The following is a 20,230-nucleotide window of genomic DNA, read 5'->3' on the forward strand; positions in this document are numbered from 1 at the left end:
ACATTCTGAAGCTTATACCGTACTGGCCAGGCGTCCCACTCTCACAGATTTTTTAGTATCTTTTGCCGATTACAACGCCTCCCTTATTAGCCAGTTATTCGAATGTTGTCTAATTCTTCTTTCTATCCCCCGTTCATTTCGCATGCTGTAGCTCAATAGCTGACGTTTCGTCTTTCCCCTAAAGCCCTCGTTTTCTTCTTCCCGTTTTTCTGATCACCCTCTCTTCACAGGATGTCCGCTTCGCCAAATATGGTTACTGGGGTCCACCCAAGGTGGGAATGCTCCCATGGATCCTTCTCGTGGTGATGTCCCAATGGCGCGCTTTGGGCATACAACACCTACATGGGAAATTTTACCGTCATTCTTTTCGGTGGAGCCGTTGGAGGTAAAAACTTCACCCACATCAACATCTTTTCTTGTTGGATTTTTTTAGATACGGGCCGTTATACAATTACGAATGACACATATATGCTTGATTTATCGACGTTCGAATGGTCAAAAGTCTCTGCGGATAATGCTCCTTCGGCTCGTGCTGCTCATGCTGCTGCTTGCGTGGATTCAATGCAGTTTGTCGTTTATGGGGGAGCGACCGGAGGTGGCTCTCTCTCTACTGATGAGGTCTGACACTCAGGCATAGCTCAGTAGGATCAACATGGTTCCTCCTCGTCACATGACTGTCAACACTCCAGCTGTGGATTTCATTCATCCACACTGAAAATATATTCTGTTTGTCCTTCTTCAGCTTTACCTACTCGATCTCCGGAAAGAGCATGCTTTGTCTTGGATGTCTGTCCCAATTACGGGTATCACGCCAGGACGGCGATACGGCCATTCAATGGCGTACCACAAGATTTCTGATGGACACCACCGAGCGAACTTGATTGTTTTCGGAGGAAACGATGGGTATGAATGACAATGATTGACTGGTGATCTCGGCTTCCTTCCAGAACGCGTACTCTTGCTGATATCTGGTTCATGGATGTCCAAAAGTCTCCCTTCACGTGGAATCAAGTCCAACTCCCTCCCGGGGCAAAACAACCGGCGCCCCGCGTTATCATTCCGCAGAAATCTGCAAGGAGGGCCCCGCCTTTGGCATGATGGTGCGTTCCCCCACTGAGTCAGTTTTCTGTATCACTTCATGCACGAAGGTCGTTTTCGGCGGTCGTACGACTGACAGTCGATCCCTGAAGGATGCATGGGGACTACGCCAGCACCGCGATGGTCGCTGGATTGGGTGGATGCTCCAGTCAAGAAGGGAGCGACGCCAGAGCCACGATTTCAGCACAGCTGCGTTTTTCTTGGAAGCAAGGTCATCGTTATCGGCGGTCGCGACTCAGATGTGTCAAAGCCTCTACCTACAGCTGTATACGATACAGAAGCCTGCGAGTGGCGAACCCTGCCTTCTGTCGGGCGTGTAAGTCACAACGATCGTTGTTAGGATTTCCTCGTTTTCCAATTTCAGTTCCGTCATTCGTCTTGGGCTTTAAACAACATCATTTATACATTCGGCGGCTTTGATCATCGAACTCAGTCTCACCCTACAGCAGATCTGCAATCCCTCAATGTGCTTGGTCGGTACCATTAATATGTCTCCAGATCTATCTTACTCGAATTGTCCTTCTTGTTAGAACACCAAAATTACTTCAGCGAAAGGGAGAAAGCGGAATTGCGAAGAAGAGGTTCCCCACTTCCTTGGCAACAGGAACAGGTGTCCGTCCCCCAACGCCCCGTCAAGCAAATTGATCCGGTCGCTCCCACGCCACCTGGTACGCTTTCTTTTGAATTGGATCCTCTACTTCTTCTTCTTCTTCTTCTTCAGCCTTTGCCTTCGGTTCGGCCGTTCAGAGCCCTCGCCATATTCTTGCTAGCTCGTGAGTCAAGGCTGCGGCTTCATCCTGTGACGCACTGTTTCGTTGTCACTTGGTAGCTCTGCTGGCCGTAGTCCCACCATATCTCAGCAGTTCACTTCCCCGAACGACAAATGAAGTCCGGCTTCATCTCATGCCCATACCAAATTCGACTCTCCCATAATCCAGATTTTTCAGCTCTCGTTCGGAAGGTATGCGAGGTTTTTTTTTCTCTTAACTGATTGAATATCTCATGTTCGTTCGCGTATCGTTCCCTGTCTGTCTGAACAGCCTCACGTTTCGGTTTCTCATAGATTTCTATCGACCGGCTAGAGGAAGAAGGAAAGAAGATCCGAGGCCACGCTCCCGCTCAGCATCTCCAGCCAGTTCTCGAAAATGAAGAAACACTCGCGGATCGGGTTATTCGGAGACTTCTGCGTCCCAATATCACCCCAATGAGAATAGACATGGACTTCAATGTCAATGGACCATTTTGTCTTTCTTGGGACGATGTTTCTCAGTTGTGTATCTCTACCTTGGCGTTGGTGAAGTGCGAGTCCATGGTGCTCCATCTTAGAGCGCCTATCAAAGGTAAGCAGTTCTCATTGACATCTGGTGGAGGATGGAATCATTCCCGTATCACGACTCTGCTTGATCACAATTATCAAATACCGTTTCTTGTTTTCAGTTTATGGTGACATCCATGGACAGTATTATGATTTAATGCGTCTGTTCGGGAGCTATAAATGCCCCGTAGACGAGATTGGAGGGAGGAAAACGACCTCCCACCTGAGGGAGAAATCCAAGGCGATATTGATTCGATGGATTATTTGTTTCTGGGAGGTATGATGTTGTAACTTCGACAGAAACTTCTTTGTTTTTCAATATCGTCTGAGTTCTCTGTTGTCACGGCAGCTTTCATTCTTGCGAGTTTCTAATAGTTTTTTGGCTGTAGATTTCGTTGATCGCGGTCGCCAGAGTTTAGAAGTCATTTTGCTTTTATTTGCGCTGAAGTGTCGTTATCCGAAACAGATTCATTTGATTCGGGGAAATCATGAAGACAAGGCGATAATGGCGCGTATGGATTTCAAGATGAATGTAGAAGACGGTTAAGAGAAGACCCAACACATCACGATTCATGTTGGGAAAAGTTCAACAAAGTAGGGACAAGGGTCTTAGTAGCAGCAGCACATGATGCAACAACTGTCTGTTAGGTTTTTGAGTTTCTTCCTGTGGGAGCGCTTATCGAAGATCGCATCTCTGCATTCACGGCGGTATTGGAGGAACTATCAATACTGTTGCTGACATTCAAGAATTAAGGAGACCGCTATCAGTGACGCAAATGCCCACTAATGAGACGGTAAGATTAAATTACTGCTCCCATTATGGAGGCAACACGTTTATATAACAGTTCAAGTTGTATATGAGATCTCTCCACGATGCATCCATGAGATGCGTCTGCTTCTATTATACAGATCTTCTTTCTCTGAATCAATTTACAGGAACAGAAAGTGACGGATTTACTCTGGAGTGATCCGACTGAGAATGATTCTGTAACAGGAGTTGTACCGAATATAACAGAGATGCAGACGGGTCAGGGAGAATCTACAAATTCGGGCCGGATAGAGTTGCCTCGTTTCTTCAAGCAATAAACTAGATCTGATTATCAGGTACGACGTCTCAGCACTTCGGAGATTCTATGCATTGACATGCGAGACAGATGGATTTCCTTTTTCGAAGTAGATGTCGATATTTTCTGCTCTTTTTGATCGTAGGGCTCATGAATGTGTGATGATGGTTTTGAGCGGTTTGCTGGGGGAAAATTAATCACTCTTTTCTCGGCGACCGATTACTGTGACATCGCAACGCAGGCGCCCTTCTCTTCATCCGTAGGGACCTTACCGTCGTTCCGAAGATCATCTACCCCCAAGATCGCGAACACCTTCACCTTAGAAACACTTGGTAGGCTGGACAGGAGGCGCTCTGTTTATCTTTTTCGGGGTTTCGGTTTCGATCTGGTGCTTGCCTCTTGAATCTCTTGCTCTGCCAGGCTTTCAATGGACCTCCCGGCCTCCGACACCCCCGCGGTCAATGCGTCGAGAAAAAGATCAAGATTTAGGATTTTAACTCTTTGTCCATCGGATTTATCATGTGGAAGGGAAATTCGAGTGGTCACTTGATTATTATTTTAGATTGTCGAATCACCAGCAGCGAATTTGAGTTTTGTCTTCTTTATTTGGCGTGGCTGTTTTCCGATTTTTTCGTTCTTGTAAGTCCGTTCAAAACGTGTGCCTCTTTCACCTTACGCAACAGCAATAGTGTTGACCCAGCAGCATTCGAACAAAATGGACAAATTCTTCAAATTCGTTTTTTGTTGATGCGTGTCTAGCCCGTACACTGTTCTGCGGTGCATAAACTGACTCTCCAAGGAACAAAACGTTGACGCAAGAGGAGCAAGTATCGAGGACGCCATACTGACAACTCCGAAAGACCTTGGTTGCGCTTATATCGGTCACGAAATCGTGATTATCACGAGAGGCTCATGACAGAGAAAAAATACTTCTTGCGTTTTTGTTTCTTTTGAATAGATCGCTGCACTTTCCACTCCTCACTCGTGCTATTGAAGTTAAAATTTACATCATTTTTGATGGTTCTCCATTTTGATACCGTCAACTCCTTATTGACGGGGGAGACAATTCGAGGGGAACCTGCTTAACACGTTTTACATGCTTTTCATGCTTTTCATGAGACACATATAACAATTTCGTTATCTTAAGAGGGTTTCATTCTGTAAATTTTGCAACGTTGTGTCTGGCAAGTCTGAGGATTCTTATTTACATTTTTGCATCCCTTGTTTTTGAATATGCCGGTAGCTTTCAGAAAAGAGAGACGGTTCTTCCCTCAGTCACCCTATGCCATCTTTTTGTTGTTCATACTGACTGTTTCAGCTACAGCTAAAGCTGTTTCTCATTCTTCGTCTCATCAAATTAAGAATCAGGTCAACATTCAAGAAGACCTCCCAGAATTGAATGGTGTTAATCCAGACAATACTCCAGAGTCGCTTGACAGTATTTCAGCTGAGACGTCGCGACAAAGCTCTGCGGTCTCATCTGTGAAGCATCTTATAAATCGAGCGAAGTCTCTTCATCGCGCTCATTCTGAAAAATCAACAGAGTCGTCTGATGATGAGTTTTCCTTCGACGAAGACAATGATGACGATTTGGGAGACAACGAACTCGCAGTCGGCCGCGATGATTCTCATCAATTAGCGTTGGCAGTCAAGATCGGCGACGATGAGGTTGCCGTTGGAGTTGATGTTGCGGGCGTTCAACACGCGCATGTCGTCGTCGAAGTGGAGAGCGAGAGTTGCTGCGAGTGTAAGCGAGGATTGACTTCTTTACGGTTGTTCACAGCTTCACTTTGTGTCAGGTGACGGCAGCTGCACGACGACTACAACTACTACAAGCACGACTACAACTACTACAAGCACGACTACAACTACTACAAGCACGACTACAACTACTACAAGCACGACTACAAGCACGACTACAACAACTACAAGCACGACTACAACTACTATCACGGCGACCATGAGCACAACCAGCACAACATCTACTACGAGTACTACAACTGATTACACTAAAACGACTCAACTACCAGGAACCACTTCTACGTCTACAGCTAGTCCTACATCTATTACCACCAGCACTACAAGCACAAGATCTACTACTAGCACGGCATTTACTACTAGCACGACATCTACTACTAGCACGACATCTACCCGCACAAGCACAACCAGAATAATATCTACTACGAGCACTACAACTGAAACGACTCAACCATCAGGGTCCACTTCTACATCCACCACCAACACCAGCACAACGTCTGCTAGCAGCACAAGCACCACCAGCACAACGTCTGCTAGCAGCACAAGCACCACCAGCACAGCATCCACTACCAGCACCGCAACATCCACTACTAGCACAACGAGCAAAACTGTGCCAACTCAACCACCAGGATCCACTTCTACATCGACGACCAGCACAGCATCTACCACCAGCACTACCACAGTTACCACAAGCACAACATCTACTACCAGCACTACATCCACTGCCAGCACCACAAGCACAACATCCACTGCCAGCACCACAAGCACAACATCTACTACCAGCACCACAAGCACAACATCCACTACCAGCGACACAAGCACAACCTCCACTACCAGCGCCACATCTACTACCAGCACCACGAGCACAGCATCTACTACCAGCACTACGAGCACAACATCTACTACAAGCACCACATCCACCACATCCACCACATCCACCACAAGCACCACAGCTACCACAAGCACCACATCTACTACCAGCACCACAAGCACAACATCTACTACTAGCACCACAAGCACAACATCCACTACCAGCACCACCAGCAGCACAATAAGCACAACATCTACCACCAGCACCACAAGCACAACAAGCACAACATCTACTACGACCACTACAACTGACGAAACTGTGCCGACTCAACCACCAGGATCCACTTCTACATCTACAACCAGCACCACAATTACCACAAGCATAACAAGCACCACAAGCACAACATCTACCAGCACCACCACAAGCACAACATCTACTACCAGCACTACATCCACTGCCAGCACCACAAGCACAACATCTACTACAAGCACAACATCCACTGCCAGCACCACAAGCACAACATCTACTACCAGCCCCACAAGCACAACATCTACCACAAGCACAACAAGCACCACAAGCACAACAAGCACCACAAGCACAACCTCCACTACCAGCGCCACATCTACTACCAGCACAACATCTACTACCAGCACCCCAAGCACAACCAGCACAATATCTACTACCAGCACCACAGGCACAACCAGCACAACATCTACTACCAGCACTACCACAATTACCACAAGCACAACATCTACTACCAGCACTACATCCACTGCCAGCACCACAAGCACAACATCTACTACAAGCACAACATCCACTGCCAGCACCACAAGCACAACATCTACTACCAGCACCACAAGCACAACATCTACCACAACAAGCACCACAAGCACAACAAGCACCACAAGCACAACCTCCACTACCAGCGCCACATCTACTACCAGCACAACATCTACTACCAGCACCACAAGCACAACCAGCACAATATCTACTACCAGCACCACCACAATTACCACAAGCACAACATCCACTGCCAGCACCACAAGCACTACCAGCACCACAAGCACAACCTCCACTACCAGCGCCACATCTACTACCAGCACCACGAGCACAGCATCTACTACCAGCACTACGAGCACAACATCTACGACCAGCACCACAAGGACAACATCTACCACATCCACCACAAGCACAACATCCACTACCAGCACCACAAGCACAACAAGCACAATATCTACTACCAGCACCACCACAATTACCACAAGCACAACATCCACTGCCAGCACCACAAGCACAACATCCACTGCCAGCACCACAAGCACAACATCCACTGCCAGCACCACAAGCACAACATCCACTGCCAGCACCACAAGCACAACATCTACTACCAGCACCACAAGCACAACATCCACTACCAGCGACACAAGCACAACCTCCACTACCAGCGCCACATCTACTACCAGCACCACGAGCACAGCATCTACTACCAGCACTACGAGCACAACATCTACTACAAGCACCACATCCACCACATCCACCACAAGCACCACAGCTACCACAAGCACCACATCTACTACCAGCACCACAAGCACAACATCTACTACTAGCACCACAAGCACAACATCCACTACCAGCACCACCAGCAGCACAATAAGCACAACATCTACTACCAGCACCACAAGCACAACATCTACTACCAGCACCACAAGCACAACATCTACTACCAGCACCACAAGCACAACATCCACTACCAGCACCACAAGCACAACATCCACTACCAGCACCACCAGCACAACAAGCACCACATCTACTACCAGCACAACAAGCACCACATCTACCACAAGCACCACATCTACTACCAGCACCACAAGCACAACATCTACTACCAGCTCCACAGGCAGAACAAGCACCACAAGCACAACATCTACTACCAGCTCCACAAGCACAACAAGCACAACATCTACTACCAGCTCCACAAGCACAACAAGCACCACAAGCACAACAAGCACCACAAGCACAACATCTACTACCAGCACCACAAGCACAACAAGCACAACATCTACTACCAGCACCACAAGCACAACAAGCACAACAAGCACCACAAGCACAACAAGCACAACATCTACTACCAGCACCACAAGCACCACAGCTACCACAGCTACCACAAGCACCACAAGCACCACAAGCACCACAAGCACCACAAGCACCACAAGCACCACAAGCACCACAAGCACCACAGCTACCACAAGCACCACATCCACTACATCCACCACATCCACCACAAGCACCACAAGCACAACAAGCGCAACATCTACTACTAGCACCACAAGCACAACAAGCACCACATCTACTACCAGCACAACAAGCACAACATCTACCACAAGCACCACATCTGCTACCAGCACCACAAGCATAACATCTACTACGAGCACTACAACTGACGAAACTGTGCCGACTCAACCACCAGGATCCACTTCTACATCTACAACCAGCACCACAATTACCACAAGCACAACAAGCACCACAAGCACAACATCTACCAGCACCACAATTACCACAAGCACAACATCTACCAGCACCACAACATCTACCAGCACCACAAGCACAACATCCACTACCAGCACCACAAGCACCACATCTACTACCAGCACCACAAGCACAACATCCACTACCAGCACCACAAGCACAACATCTACCACAAGCACCACAAACACAACAAGCGCAACATCTACTACTAGCACCACAAGCACAACATCCACTACCAGCACCACAAGCACAACGTCTACTACAAGCACCACAAGCACAACATCTACTACCAGCACCACAAGCACAACATCCACTACCAGCACCACCAGCACAACAAGCACCACATCTACTACCAGCACAACAAGCACCACATCTACCACAAGCACCACATCTACTACCAGCACCACAAGCACAACATCTACTACCAGCTCCACAAGCACAACAAGCACCACAAGCACAACATCTACTACCAGCTCCACAAGCACAACAAGCACAACATCTACTACCAGCTCCACAAGCACAACAAGCACCACAAGCACAACAAGCACCACAAGCACAACAAGCACCACAAGCACCACATCTACTACCAGCACCACAAGCACAACAAGCACCACAAGCACAACATCTACTACCAGCTCCACAAGCACAACAAGCGCAACATCTACTACCAGCACCACAAGTACCACATCTACTACCAGCACCACAAGCACCACATCTGCTACCAGCACCACAAGTACAACATCTACCAGCACCACAAGTACAACATCTACCAGCACCACAAGCACCACATCTACTACCAGCACCACAAGCACAACATCTACTACAAGCACCACAAGCACAACATCTGCTACCAGCACCACAAGCACCACATCTACTACCAGCACCACATCTACCACAAGCACCACAGGCACAACATCTACTACCAGCACCACATCTACTACCAGCACCACAAACACAACAAGCGCAACATCTACTACTAGCACCACAAGCACAACATCCACTACCAGCACCACAAGCAGCACAATAAGCACAACATCTACTACCAGCACCACAAGCACCACATCTACTACCAGCACCACAAGCACCACATCTACTACCAGCACCACAAGCACCACATCTACTACCAGCACCACAAGCACCACATCTACTACCAGTACCACTAGCACCACATCTACTACCAGCACCACAAGCACCACATCTACTACCAGCACCACATCTACCACAAGCACCACAGGCACAACATCTACTACCAGCACCACATCTACTACCAGCACCACAAACACAACAAGCGCGACATCTACTACTAGCACCACAAGCACAACATCCACTACCAGCACCACAAGCAGCACAATAAGCACAACATCTACCAGCACCACAAGCACAACATCTACTACCAGCACAACAAGCACAACATCCACTACCAGCACCACTAGCACAACAAGCACCACATCTACCACAAGCACAACATCCACTACCAGCACCACTAGCACCACATCTACTACTAGCACCACAAGCACAACATCCACTACCAGCACCACAAGCAGCACAATAAGCACAACATCTACCACCAGCACCACAAGCACAACATCTACTACGAGCACTACAACTGACGAAACTGTGCCGACTCAACCACCAGGATCCACTTCTACATCTACAACCAGCACCACAATTACCACAAGCACAAGCACAACATCTACCAGCACCACAAGCACAAGCACCACATCTACTACCAGCACAACAAGCACCACATCTACTACCAGCACAACAAGTACCACATCTACTACCAGCACATCTACCACAAGCACCACATCTGCTACCAGCACCACAAACACAACAAGCACAACATCTACCAGCACCACAAGCACAACAAGCACAACATCTACTACCAGCACCACAAGTACATCTACTACCAGCACCACAAGCAGCACAATAAGCACAACATCTACCACCAGCACAACAAGCACCACATCTACTACCAGCACAACAAGCACTACCAGCACCACAAGCACAACATCCACTACCAGCACCACAAGCAGCACAATAAGCACAACATCTACTACCAGCACCACAAGCACAACATCTACTACCAGCTCCACAAGCACAACATCTACTACCAGCTCCACAAGCACCACATCTACTACCAGCTCCACAAGCACCACATCTACTACCAGCACCACAAGCACCACATCTACTACCAGCACCACAAGCACCACATCTACCACAAGCACCACAGGCACAACATCTACTACCAGCACCACAACATCCACCACCAGCACCACTAGCACAACGAGCACCACTAGCACAACGAGCACCACATCTACCACAAGCACCACATCTACCACAAGCACCACATCTACCACAAGCACCACAGGCACAACATCTACTACCAGCACCACAAACACAACAAGCGCAACTTCTACTACTAGCACCACAAGCACAACATCCACTACCAGCACCACAAGCACAACATCCACTACCAGCACCACAAGCAGCACAATAAGCACAACATCTACTACCAGCACCACAAGCACAACATCTACTACCAGCTCCACAAGCACCACATCTACTACCAGCTCCACAAGCACCACATCTACTACCAGCACCACAAGCACCACATCTACTACCAGCACCACAAGCACCACATCTACTACCAGCACCACAAGCACCACATCTACTACCAGCACCACAAGCACCACATCTACTACCAGCACCACAAGCACCACATCTACTACCAGCACCACATCTACCACAAGCACCACAGGCACAACATCTACTACCAGCACCACATCTACTACTAGCACCACAAACACAACAAGCGCAACATCTACTACTAGCACCACAAGCACAACATCCACTACCAGCACCACAAGCAGCACAATAAGCACCACATCTACTACCAGCACCACAAGCACCACATCTACTACCAGCACCACAAGCACCACATCTACTACCAGCACCACAAGCACCACATCTACTACCAGCACCACAAGCACCACATCTACTACCAGTACCACTAGCACCACATCTACTACCAGCACCACAAGCACCACATCTACTACCAGTACCACTAGCACAACATCCACTACCAGCACCACATCTACCACAAGCACCACAGGCACAACATCTACTACCAGCACCACAACATCCACCACCAGCACCACTAGCACAACGAGCACCACATCTACCACAAGCACCACATCTACCACAAGCACCACAGGCACAACATCTACTACCAGCACCACAAACACAACAAGCGCAACTTCTACTACTAGCACCACAAGCACAACATCCACTACCAGCACCACAAGCACAACATCCACTACCAGCACCACAAGCAGCACAATAAGCACAACATCTACTACCAGCACCACAAGCACAACATCTACTACCAGCACCACAAGCACAACATCTACTACCAGCTCCACAAGCACCACATCTACTACCAGCTCCACAAGCACCACATCTACTACCAGCACCACAAGCACCACATCTACTACCAGCACCACAAGCACCACATCTACTACCAGCACCACATCTACCACAAGCACCACAGGCACAACATCTACTACCAGCACCACATCTACTACCAGCACCACAAACACCACATCTACTACCAGCTCCACAAGCACAACAAGCACCACAAGCACAACATCCACTACCAGCACCACAAGCAAAACATCTACCAGCACCACAAGCACAACATCTACCACAAGCACCACATCTACTACCAGCACCACTAGCACAACATCCACTACCAGCACCACAAGCACAACATCTACTACCAGCACCACTAGCACAACATCTACTACGAGCACTACAACTGACGAAACTGTGCCGACTCAACCACCAGGATCCACTTCTACATCTACAACCAGCACCACAATTACCACAAGCACAACAAGCACCACAAGCACAACAAGCACCACAAGCACAACATCTACCAGCACCACAATTACCACAAGCACAACAAGCACAACATCTACCAGCACCACTAGCACAACATCTACTACCAGCACCACAAGCACATCTACTACCAGCTCCACAAGCACAACAAGCACCACAAGCACAACATCCACTACCAGCACCACAAGCAAAACATCTACCAGCACCACAAGCACAACATCTACCACCAGCACCACATCTACTACCAGCACCACTAGCACAACATCCACTACCAGCACCACTAGCACAACATCTACCAGCACCACTAGCACAACATCTACTACCAGCACCACTAGCACAACATCTACTACCAGCACCACAAGCACAACAAGCACCAGAAGCACAACATCCACTACCAGCACCACAAGCACCACATCTACTACCAGCACCACAAGCACCACATCTACTACCAGCACCTCATCTACCACAAGCACCACAGGCACAACATCTACTACCAGCACCACATCTACTACCAGCACCACAAACACCACATCTACTACTAGCACCACAAGCATAACATCTACCAGCACCACAATTACCACAAGCACAACAAGCACAACATCTACCAGCACCACTAGCACAACATCTACTACCAGCACCACAAGCACCACATCTACTACCAGCACCACAAGCACCACATCTACTACCAGCACCACATCTACCACAAGCACCACAGGCACAACATCTACTACCAGCACCACATCTACTACCAGCACCACAAACACCACATCTACTACTAGCACCACAAGCATAACATCTACCAGCACCACAATTACCACAAGCACAACAAGCACAACATCTACCAGCACCACTAGCACAACATCTACTACCAGCACCACAAGCACATCTACTACCAGCTCCACAAGCACAACAAGCACCACAAGCACAACATCTACTACCAGCACCACTAGCACAACATCCACTACCAGCACCACAAGCACAACATCTACCAGCACCACTAGCACAACATCTACTACCAGCACCACAAGCACATCTACTACCAGCTCCACAAGCACAACAAGCACCACAAGCACAACATCCACTACCAGCACCACAAGCAAAACATCTACCAGCACCACAAGCACAACATCTACCACAAGCACCACATCTACTACCAGCACCACTAGCACAACATCCACTACCAGCACCACTAGCACAACATCCACTGCCAGCACCACAAGCACAACATCTACTACCAGCACCACTAGCACAACATCTACTACGAGCACTACAACTGACGAAACTGTGCCGACTCAACCACCAGGATCCACTTCTACATCTACAACCAGCACCACAATTACCACAAGCACAACAAGCACCACAAGCACAACATCTACCAGCACCACAATTACCACAAGCACAACAAGCACAACATCTACCAGCACCACTAGCACAACATCTACTACCAGCACCACAAGCACATCTACTACCAGCTCCACAAGCACAACAAGCACCACAAGCACAACATCCACTACCAGCACCACAAGCAAAACATCTACCAGCACCACAAGCACAACATCTACCACAAGCACCACATCTACTACCAGCACCACTAGCACAACATCCACTACCAGCACCACAAGCACAACATCTACCAGCACCACTAGCACAACATCTACTACCAGCACCACAAGCACATCTACTACCAGCTCCACAAGCACAACAAGCACCACAAGCACAACATCCACTACCAGCACCACAAGCAAAACATCTACCAGCACCACAAGCAAAACATCTACCAGCACCACAAGCAAAACATCTACCAGCACCACAAGCACAACATCTACCACAAGCACCACATCTACTACCAGCACCACTAGCACAACATCCACTACCAGCACCACAAGCACAACGTCTACTACCAGCTCCACAAGCACAACAAGCACCACATCTACTACCAGCACAACAAGTACCACATCTACCACAAGCACCACATCTACTACCAGCACCACTAGCACAACATCCACTACCAGCACCACATCTACCACAAGCACCACAAGCACAACAAGCACAACATCCACTACCAGCACCACTAGCACAACAAGCACCACATCTACCGCAAGCACAACATCCACTACCAGCACCACAAGCACCACATCTACTACTAGCACCACAAGCATAACATCCACTACCAGCACCACAAGCAGCACAATAAGCACAACATCTACCACCAGCACCACAAGCACAACATCTACTACGAGCACTACAACTGACGAAACTGTGCCGACTCAACCACCAGGATCCACTTCTACATCTACAACCAGCACCACAATTACCACAAGCACAACAAGCACCACAAGCACAACATCTACCAGCACCACAATTACCACAAGCACAACAAGCACAACATCTACCAGCACCACAAGCACAACAAGCACAACATCTACTACCAGCACCACAAGTACGACATCTACCAGCACCACAAGCACAACAAGCACCACATCTACTACCAGCACAACAAGCACCACATCTACTACCAGCACAACAAGTACCACATCTACTACCAGCACATCTACTACCAGCACATCTACCACAAGCACCACATCTGCTACCAGCACCACAAACACAACAAGCGCAACATCTACTACTAGCACCACAAGCACAACATCCACTACCAGCACCACAAGCAGCACAATAAGCACAACATCTACTACCAGCACCACAAGCACAACATCTACTACGAGCACTACAACTGACGAAACTGTGCCGACTCAACCACCAGGATCCACTTCTACATCTACAACCAGCACCACAATTACCACAAGCACAACAAGCACCACAAGCACAACATCTACCAGCACCACAATTACCACAAGCACAGCATCTACCAGCACCACAATTACCACAAGCACAGCATCTACCAGCACCACAAGCACAACAAGCACAACATCTACTACCAGCACCACAAGTACAACATCTACCAGCACCACAAGCACAACAAGCACCACATCGACTACCAGCACAACAAGCACCACATCTACTACCAGCACAACAAGCACCACATCTACTACCAGCACAACAAGTACCACATCTACTACCAGCACATCTACCACAAGCACCACATCTGCTACCAGCACCACATCTACTACCAGCACAACAAGCAGCACATCTACTACCAGCACAACAAGTACCACATCTACTACCAGCACAACTACCACAAGCACCACATCTGCTACCAGCACCACAAACACAACAAGCGCAACATCTACTACTAGCACCACAAGCACAACATCCACTACCAGCACCACAAGCAGCACAATAAGCACAACATCTACTACCAGCACCACAAGCACAACATCTACTACCAGCACAACAAGCACCACATCTACCACAAGCACAACATCCACTACCAGCACCACAAGCACCACATCTACTACTAGCACCACAAGCATAACATCCACTACCAGCACCACAAGCAGCACAATAATCACAACATCTACCACCAGCACCACAAGCACAACATCTACTACGAGCACTACAACTGACGAAACTGTGCCGACTCAACCACCAGGATCCACTTCTACATCTACAACCAGCACCACAATTACCACAAGCACAAGCACAACATCTACCAGCACCACAATTACCACAAGCACAACAAGCACAACATCTACCAGCACAACAAGTACCACATCTACTACCAGCACATCTACCACAAGCACCACATCTGCTACCAGCACCACATCTACTACCAGCACAACAAGCACCACATCTACTACCAGCACAACAAGTACCACATCTACTACCAGCACATCTACCACAAGCACCACATCTACTACCAGCACATCTACCACAAGCACCACATCTGCTACCAGCACCACATCTACTACCAGCACAACAAGCACCACATCTACTACCAGCACCACAAGCACCACATCTACTACCAGCACCACAAGCACCACATCTACTACCAGCACCACATCTACCACAAGCACCACAGGCACAACATCTACTACCAGCACCACATCTACTACCAGCACCACAAACACAACAAGCGCAACATCTACTACCAGCACCACATCTACTACCAGCACCACAAACACAACAAGCGCAACATCTACTACTAGCACCACCAAGCACCACATCTGCTACCAGCACCACAAACACAACAAGCGCAACATCTACTACTAGCACCACAAGCACAACATCCACTACCAGCACCACAAGCAGCACAATAAGCACAACATCTACTACCAGCACCACAAGCACAACATCTACTACCAGCACAACAAGCACAACAAGCACCACATCTACCACAAGCACAACATCCACTACCAGCACCACAAGCACCACATCTACTACTAGCACCACAAGCATAACATCCACTACCAGCACCACAAGCACAACATCTACTACCAGCACAACAAGCACAACAAGCACCACATCTACCACAAGCACCACATCTGCTACCAGCACCACAAACACAACAAGCGCAACATCTACTACTAGCACCACAAGCACAACATCCACTACCAGCACCACAAGCAGCACAATAAGCACAACATCTACTACCAGCACCACAAGCACAACATCTACTACCAGCTCCACAAGCACCACATCTACTACCAGCTCCACAAGCACCACATCTACTACCAGCACCACAAGCACCACATCTACTACCAGCACCACAAGCACCACATCTACTACCAGCACCACATCTACCACAAGCACCACAGGCACAACATCTACTACCAGCACCACATCTACTACCAGCACCACATCTACCACAAGCACCACAGGCACAACATCTACTACCAGCACCACATCTACTACCAGCACCACAAACACAACAAGCGCAACATCTACTACCAGCACCACATCTACTACCAGCACCACAAACACAACAGGCGCAACATCTACTACTAGCACCACAAGCACAACATCCACTACCAGCACCACAAGCAGCACAATAAGCACAACATCTACTACCAGCACCACAAGCACAACATCTACTACCAGCACCACAAGCACAACATCTACTACCAGCACCACAAGCACAACATCTACTACCAGCACCACAAGCACCACATCTACTACCAGCTCCACAAGCACCACATCTACTACCAGCACCACAAGCACCACATCTACGACAAGCACCACATCCACAACAAGCACCACATCCACAACAAGCACCACAAGCACAACATCTACCAGCACCACAATTACCACAAGCACAACAAGCACCACAAGCACAACATCTACCAGCACCACAATTACCACAAGCACAACAAGCACCACAAGCACAACATCTACCAGCACCACATCTACCACCACTGGCACAACAAGCACCACATCTACCACAAGCACAACATCCACTACCAGCACCACATCTACCACCACTGGCACAACAAGCACCACATCTACCACAAGCACAACATCCACTACAAGCACCACATCTACCACAAGCACAACATCCACTACCAGCACCACAAGCACAACATCTACTACCAGCACAACAAGCACAACATCTACTACTAGCACCACAAGCACAACATCTACTACTAGCACCACAAGCACAACATCTACTACTAGCACCACAAGCACAACATCCACTACCACAAGCACAAGAAGCACCACAACTACTACGAGCACCACAAGCACAACAAGCACGACATCTACTACCAGCACCACAAGCACGACATCTACTACCAGCACCACAAGCACATCTACTACCAGCTCCACAAGCACCACAAGCACAACATCCACTACCAGCACCACAAGCAAAACATCTACCAGCACCACAAGCACAACATCTACCACAAGCACCACATCTACTACCAGCACCACTAGCACAACATCCACTACCAGCACCACAAGCACAACATCCACTACCACAAGCACAAGAAGCACCACAACTACTACGAGCACCACAAGCACAACATCTACTACCAGCACCACAAGCACGACATCTACTACCAGCACCACAAGCACCACATCTACTACCAGCACCACAAGCACAACATCCACTACCAGCACCACAAGCACATCAAGCACCACATCCACAACAAGCACAACATCCACTACCAGCACCACAAGCACAACAAGCACAACATCTACTACCAGCACAACAAGCACAACATCTACTACCAGCACAACAAGCACAACATCCACAACATCCACAACAAGCACCACAAGCACAACAAGCACCACATCTACTACCAGCACCACAAGCACCACATCTACTACCAGCACCACTAGCACAACAAGCACCACATCTACCACAAGCACCACATCTACTACCAGCACCACTAGCACAACATCCACTACCAGCACCACATCTACCACAAGCACAACAAGTACAACATCCACTACCAGCACCACTAGCACAACAAGCACCACATCTACCACAAGCACAACATCCACTACCAGCACCACAAGCACCACATCTACTACTAGCACCACAAGCATAACATCCACTATCAGCACCACAAGCAGCACAAATAAGTACAACATCTACCACCAGCACCACAAGCAGAACATCTACTACGAGCACTACAACTGACGAAACTGTGCCGACTCAACCACCAGGATCCACTTCTACATCTACAACCAGCACCACAATTACCACAAGCACAACAAGCACCACAAGCACAACATCTACCCAGCACCACAATTACCACAAGCACAACAAGCACAACATCTACCAGCACCACAAGCACAACAAGCACAACATCTACTACCAGCACCACAAGTACAACATCTACCAGCACCACAAGCACAACAAGCACCACAAGCACCACATCTACTACCAGCACCACTAGCACAACATCTACTACAGCACCACCAGCACATCTACTACCAGCTCCACAAGCACAACAAGCACCACAAGCACAACATCCACTACCAGCACCACAAGCAAAACATCTACCAGCACCACAAGCACAACATTTACCACAAGCACAACATCTACTACCAGCACCACTAGCACAACATCTACTACCAGCACCACTAGCACAACATCTACTACCAGATCCACAACAAGCACAACATCCACTACCAGCACCACAAGCACAACAAGCACAACATCTACTACCAGCACAACAAGCACAACATCTACTACCAGCACAACAAGCACAACATCTACTACCAGCACAACAAGCACAACATCTACTACCAGCACAACAAGCACAACAAGCACTACAAGCACCACATCTACTACCAGCACCACAAGCACCACATCTACTACCAGCACCACAAGCACCACATCTACTACCAGCACCACTAGCACAACAAGCACCACATCTACCACAAGCACCACATCTACTACCAGCACCACTAGCACAACATCCACTACCAGCACCACATCTACTACCAGCACCACAAGCACCACATCTACTACCAGCACCACTAGCACAACAAGCACCACATCTACCACAAGCACCACATCTACTACCAGCACCACTAGCACAACATCCGCTACCAGCACCACATCTACCACAAGCACCACAAGCACAACAAGTACAACATCCACTACCAGCACCACTAGCACAACAAGCACCACATCTACCACAAGCACAACATCCACTACCAGCACCACAAGCACCACATCTACTACTAGCACCACAAGCATAACATCCACTATCAGCACCACAAGCAGCACAATAAGTACAACATCTACCACCAGCACCACAAGCAGAACATCTACTACGAGCACTACAACTGACGAAACTGTGCCGACTCAACCACCAGGATCCACTTCTACATCTACAACCAGCA

General features: G+C 48.5%; 3 protein-coding genes across 3 annotated transcripts; 2 read left to right on the plus strand and 1 right to left on the minus strand.

Moving 5' to 3' along the window:
* The first annotated feature begins 286 nt into the window (after window positions 1-286).
* Window positions 287-3,813, plus strand: LOC129617263 (uncharacterized). Its single transcript, XM_055532592.1, is given in 22 exon segments — window positions 287-332; window positions 335-385; window positions 434-618; window positions 743-903; window positions 948-1,048; window positions 1,051-1,100; window positions 1,149-1,227; window positions 1,230-1,414; window positions 1,463-1,564; window positions 2,162-2,438; window positions 2,536-2,609; window positions 2,612-2,690; window positions 2,803-2,913; window positions 2,916-3,007; window positions 3,062-3,101; window positions 3,104-3,207; window positions 3,350-3,419; window positions 3,422-3,487; window positions 3,490-3,517; window positions 3,623-3,636; window positions 3,639-3,701; window positions 3,704-3,813. Coding segments are annotated over 22 exon segments (2,088 nt in total).
* Window positions 3,814-4,710: 897 nt separating this feature from the next.
* On the plus strand, window positions 4,711-18,924 carry LOC129617264 (mucin-2-like). Its single transcript, XM_055532593.1, has 20 exons — window positions 4,711-5,224; window positions 5,277-5,972; window positions 6,019-6,187; window positions 6,244-6,560; window positions 6,607-7,337; window positions 7,901-8,494; window positions 8,651-10,690; window positions 10,806-11,006; window positions 11,228-12,607; window positions 12,679-12,686; window positions 12,829-14,828; window positions 14,977-15,143; window positions 15,237-15,367; window positions 15,415-15,536; window positions 15,589-15,767; window positions 16,026-16,139; window positions 16,455-16,719; window positions 16,847-16,946; window positions 17,165-17,454; window positions 18,704-18,924. Exons 1-20 carry the CDS (start codon window positions 4,711-4,713, stop codon window positions 18,922-18,924), a joined length of 10,239 nt encoding a protein of 3,412 aa, XP_055388568.1.
* Window positions 18,925-18,933: 9 nt separating this feature from the next.
* LOC129617265 (keratin-associated protein 5-1-like) lies at window positions 18,934-20,173 on the minus strand (the record flags this gene model as incomplete). Its single annotated transcript, XM_055532594.1, has 2 exons — window positions 18,934-19,154; window positions 19,842-20,173. Coding segments are annotated over 2 exons (553 nt in total), but the record flags the coding sequence as incomplete, so codon positions are not given.
* Between the last annotated feature and the right edge of the window lie 57 nt (window positions 20,174-20,230).

Source organism: Condylostylus longicornis, unplaced genomic scaffold (assembly GCF_029603195.1).
Source record: "Condylostylus longicornis isolate FDR11 unplaced genomic scaffold, ASM2960319v2 ptg000471l, whole genome shotgun sequence".
Lineage (NCBI taxonomy): Eukaryota > Metazoa > Arthropoda > Insecta > Diptera > Dolichopodidae > Condylostylus > Condylostylus longicornis.

Bases quoted from the DNA above. Each gene is read 5' to 3' on its own strand.
- LOC129617264 (XM_055532593.1), top strand. From the start codon at position 4,711: ATGCCGGTAGCTTTCAGAAAAGAGAGACGGTTCTTCCCTCAGTCACCC. The intron at 5,225-5,276 runs GTAAGCGAGGAT...ACTTTGTGTCAG, and splicing joins GAGCGAGAGTTGCTGCGAGT to GTGACGGCAGCTGCACGACG. The intron at 15,144-15,236 runs GCACAATAAGCA...CTCAACCACCAG, and splicing joins CACTACCAGCACCACAAGCA to GATCCACTTCTACATCTACA.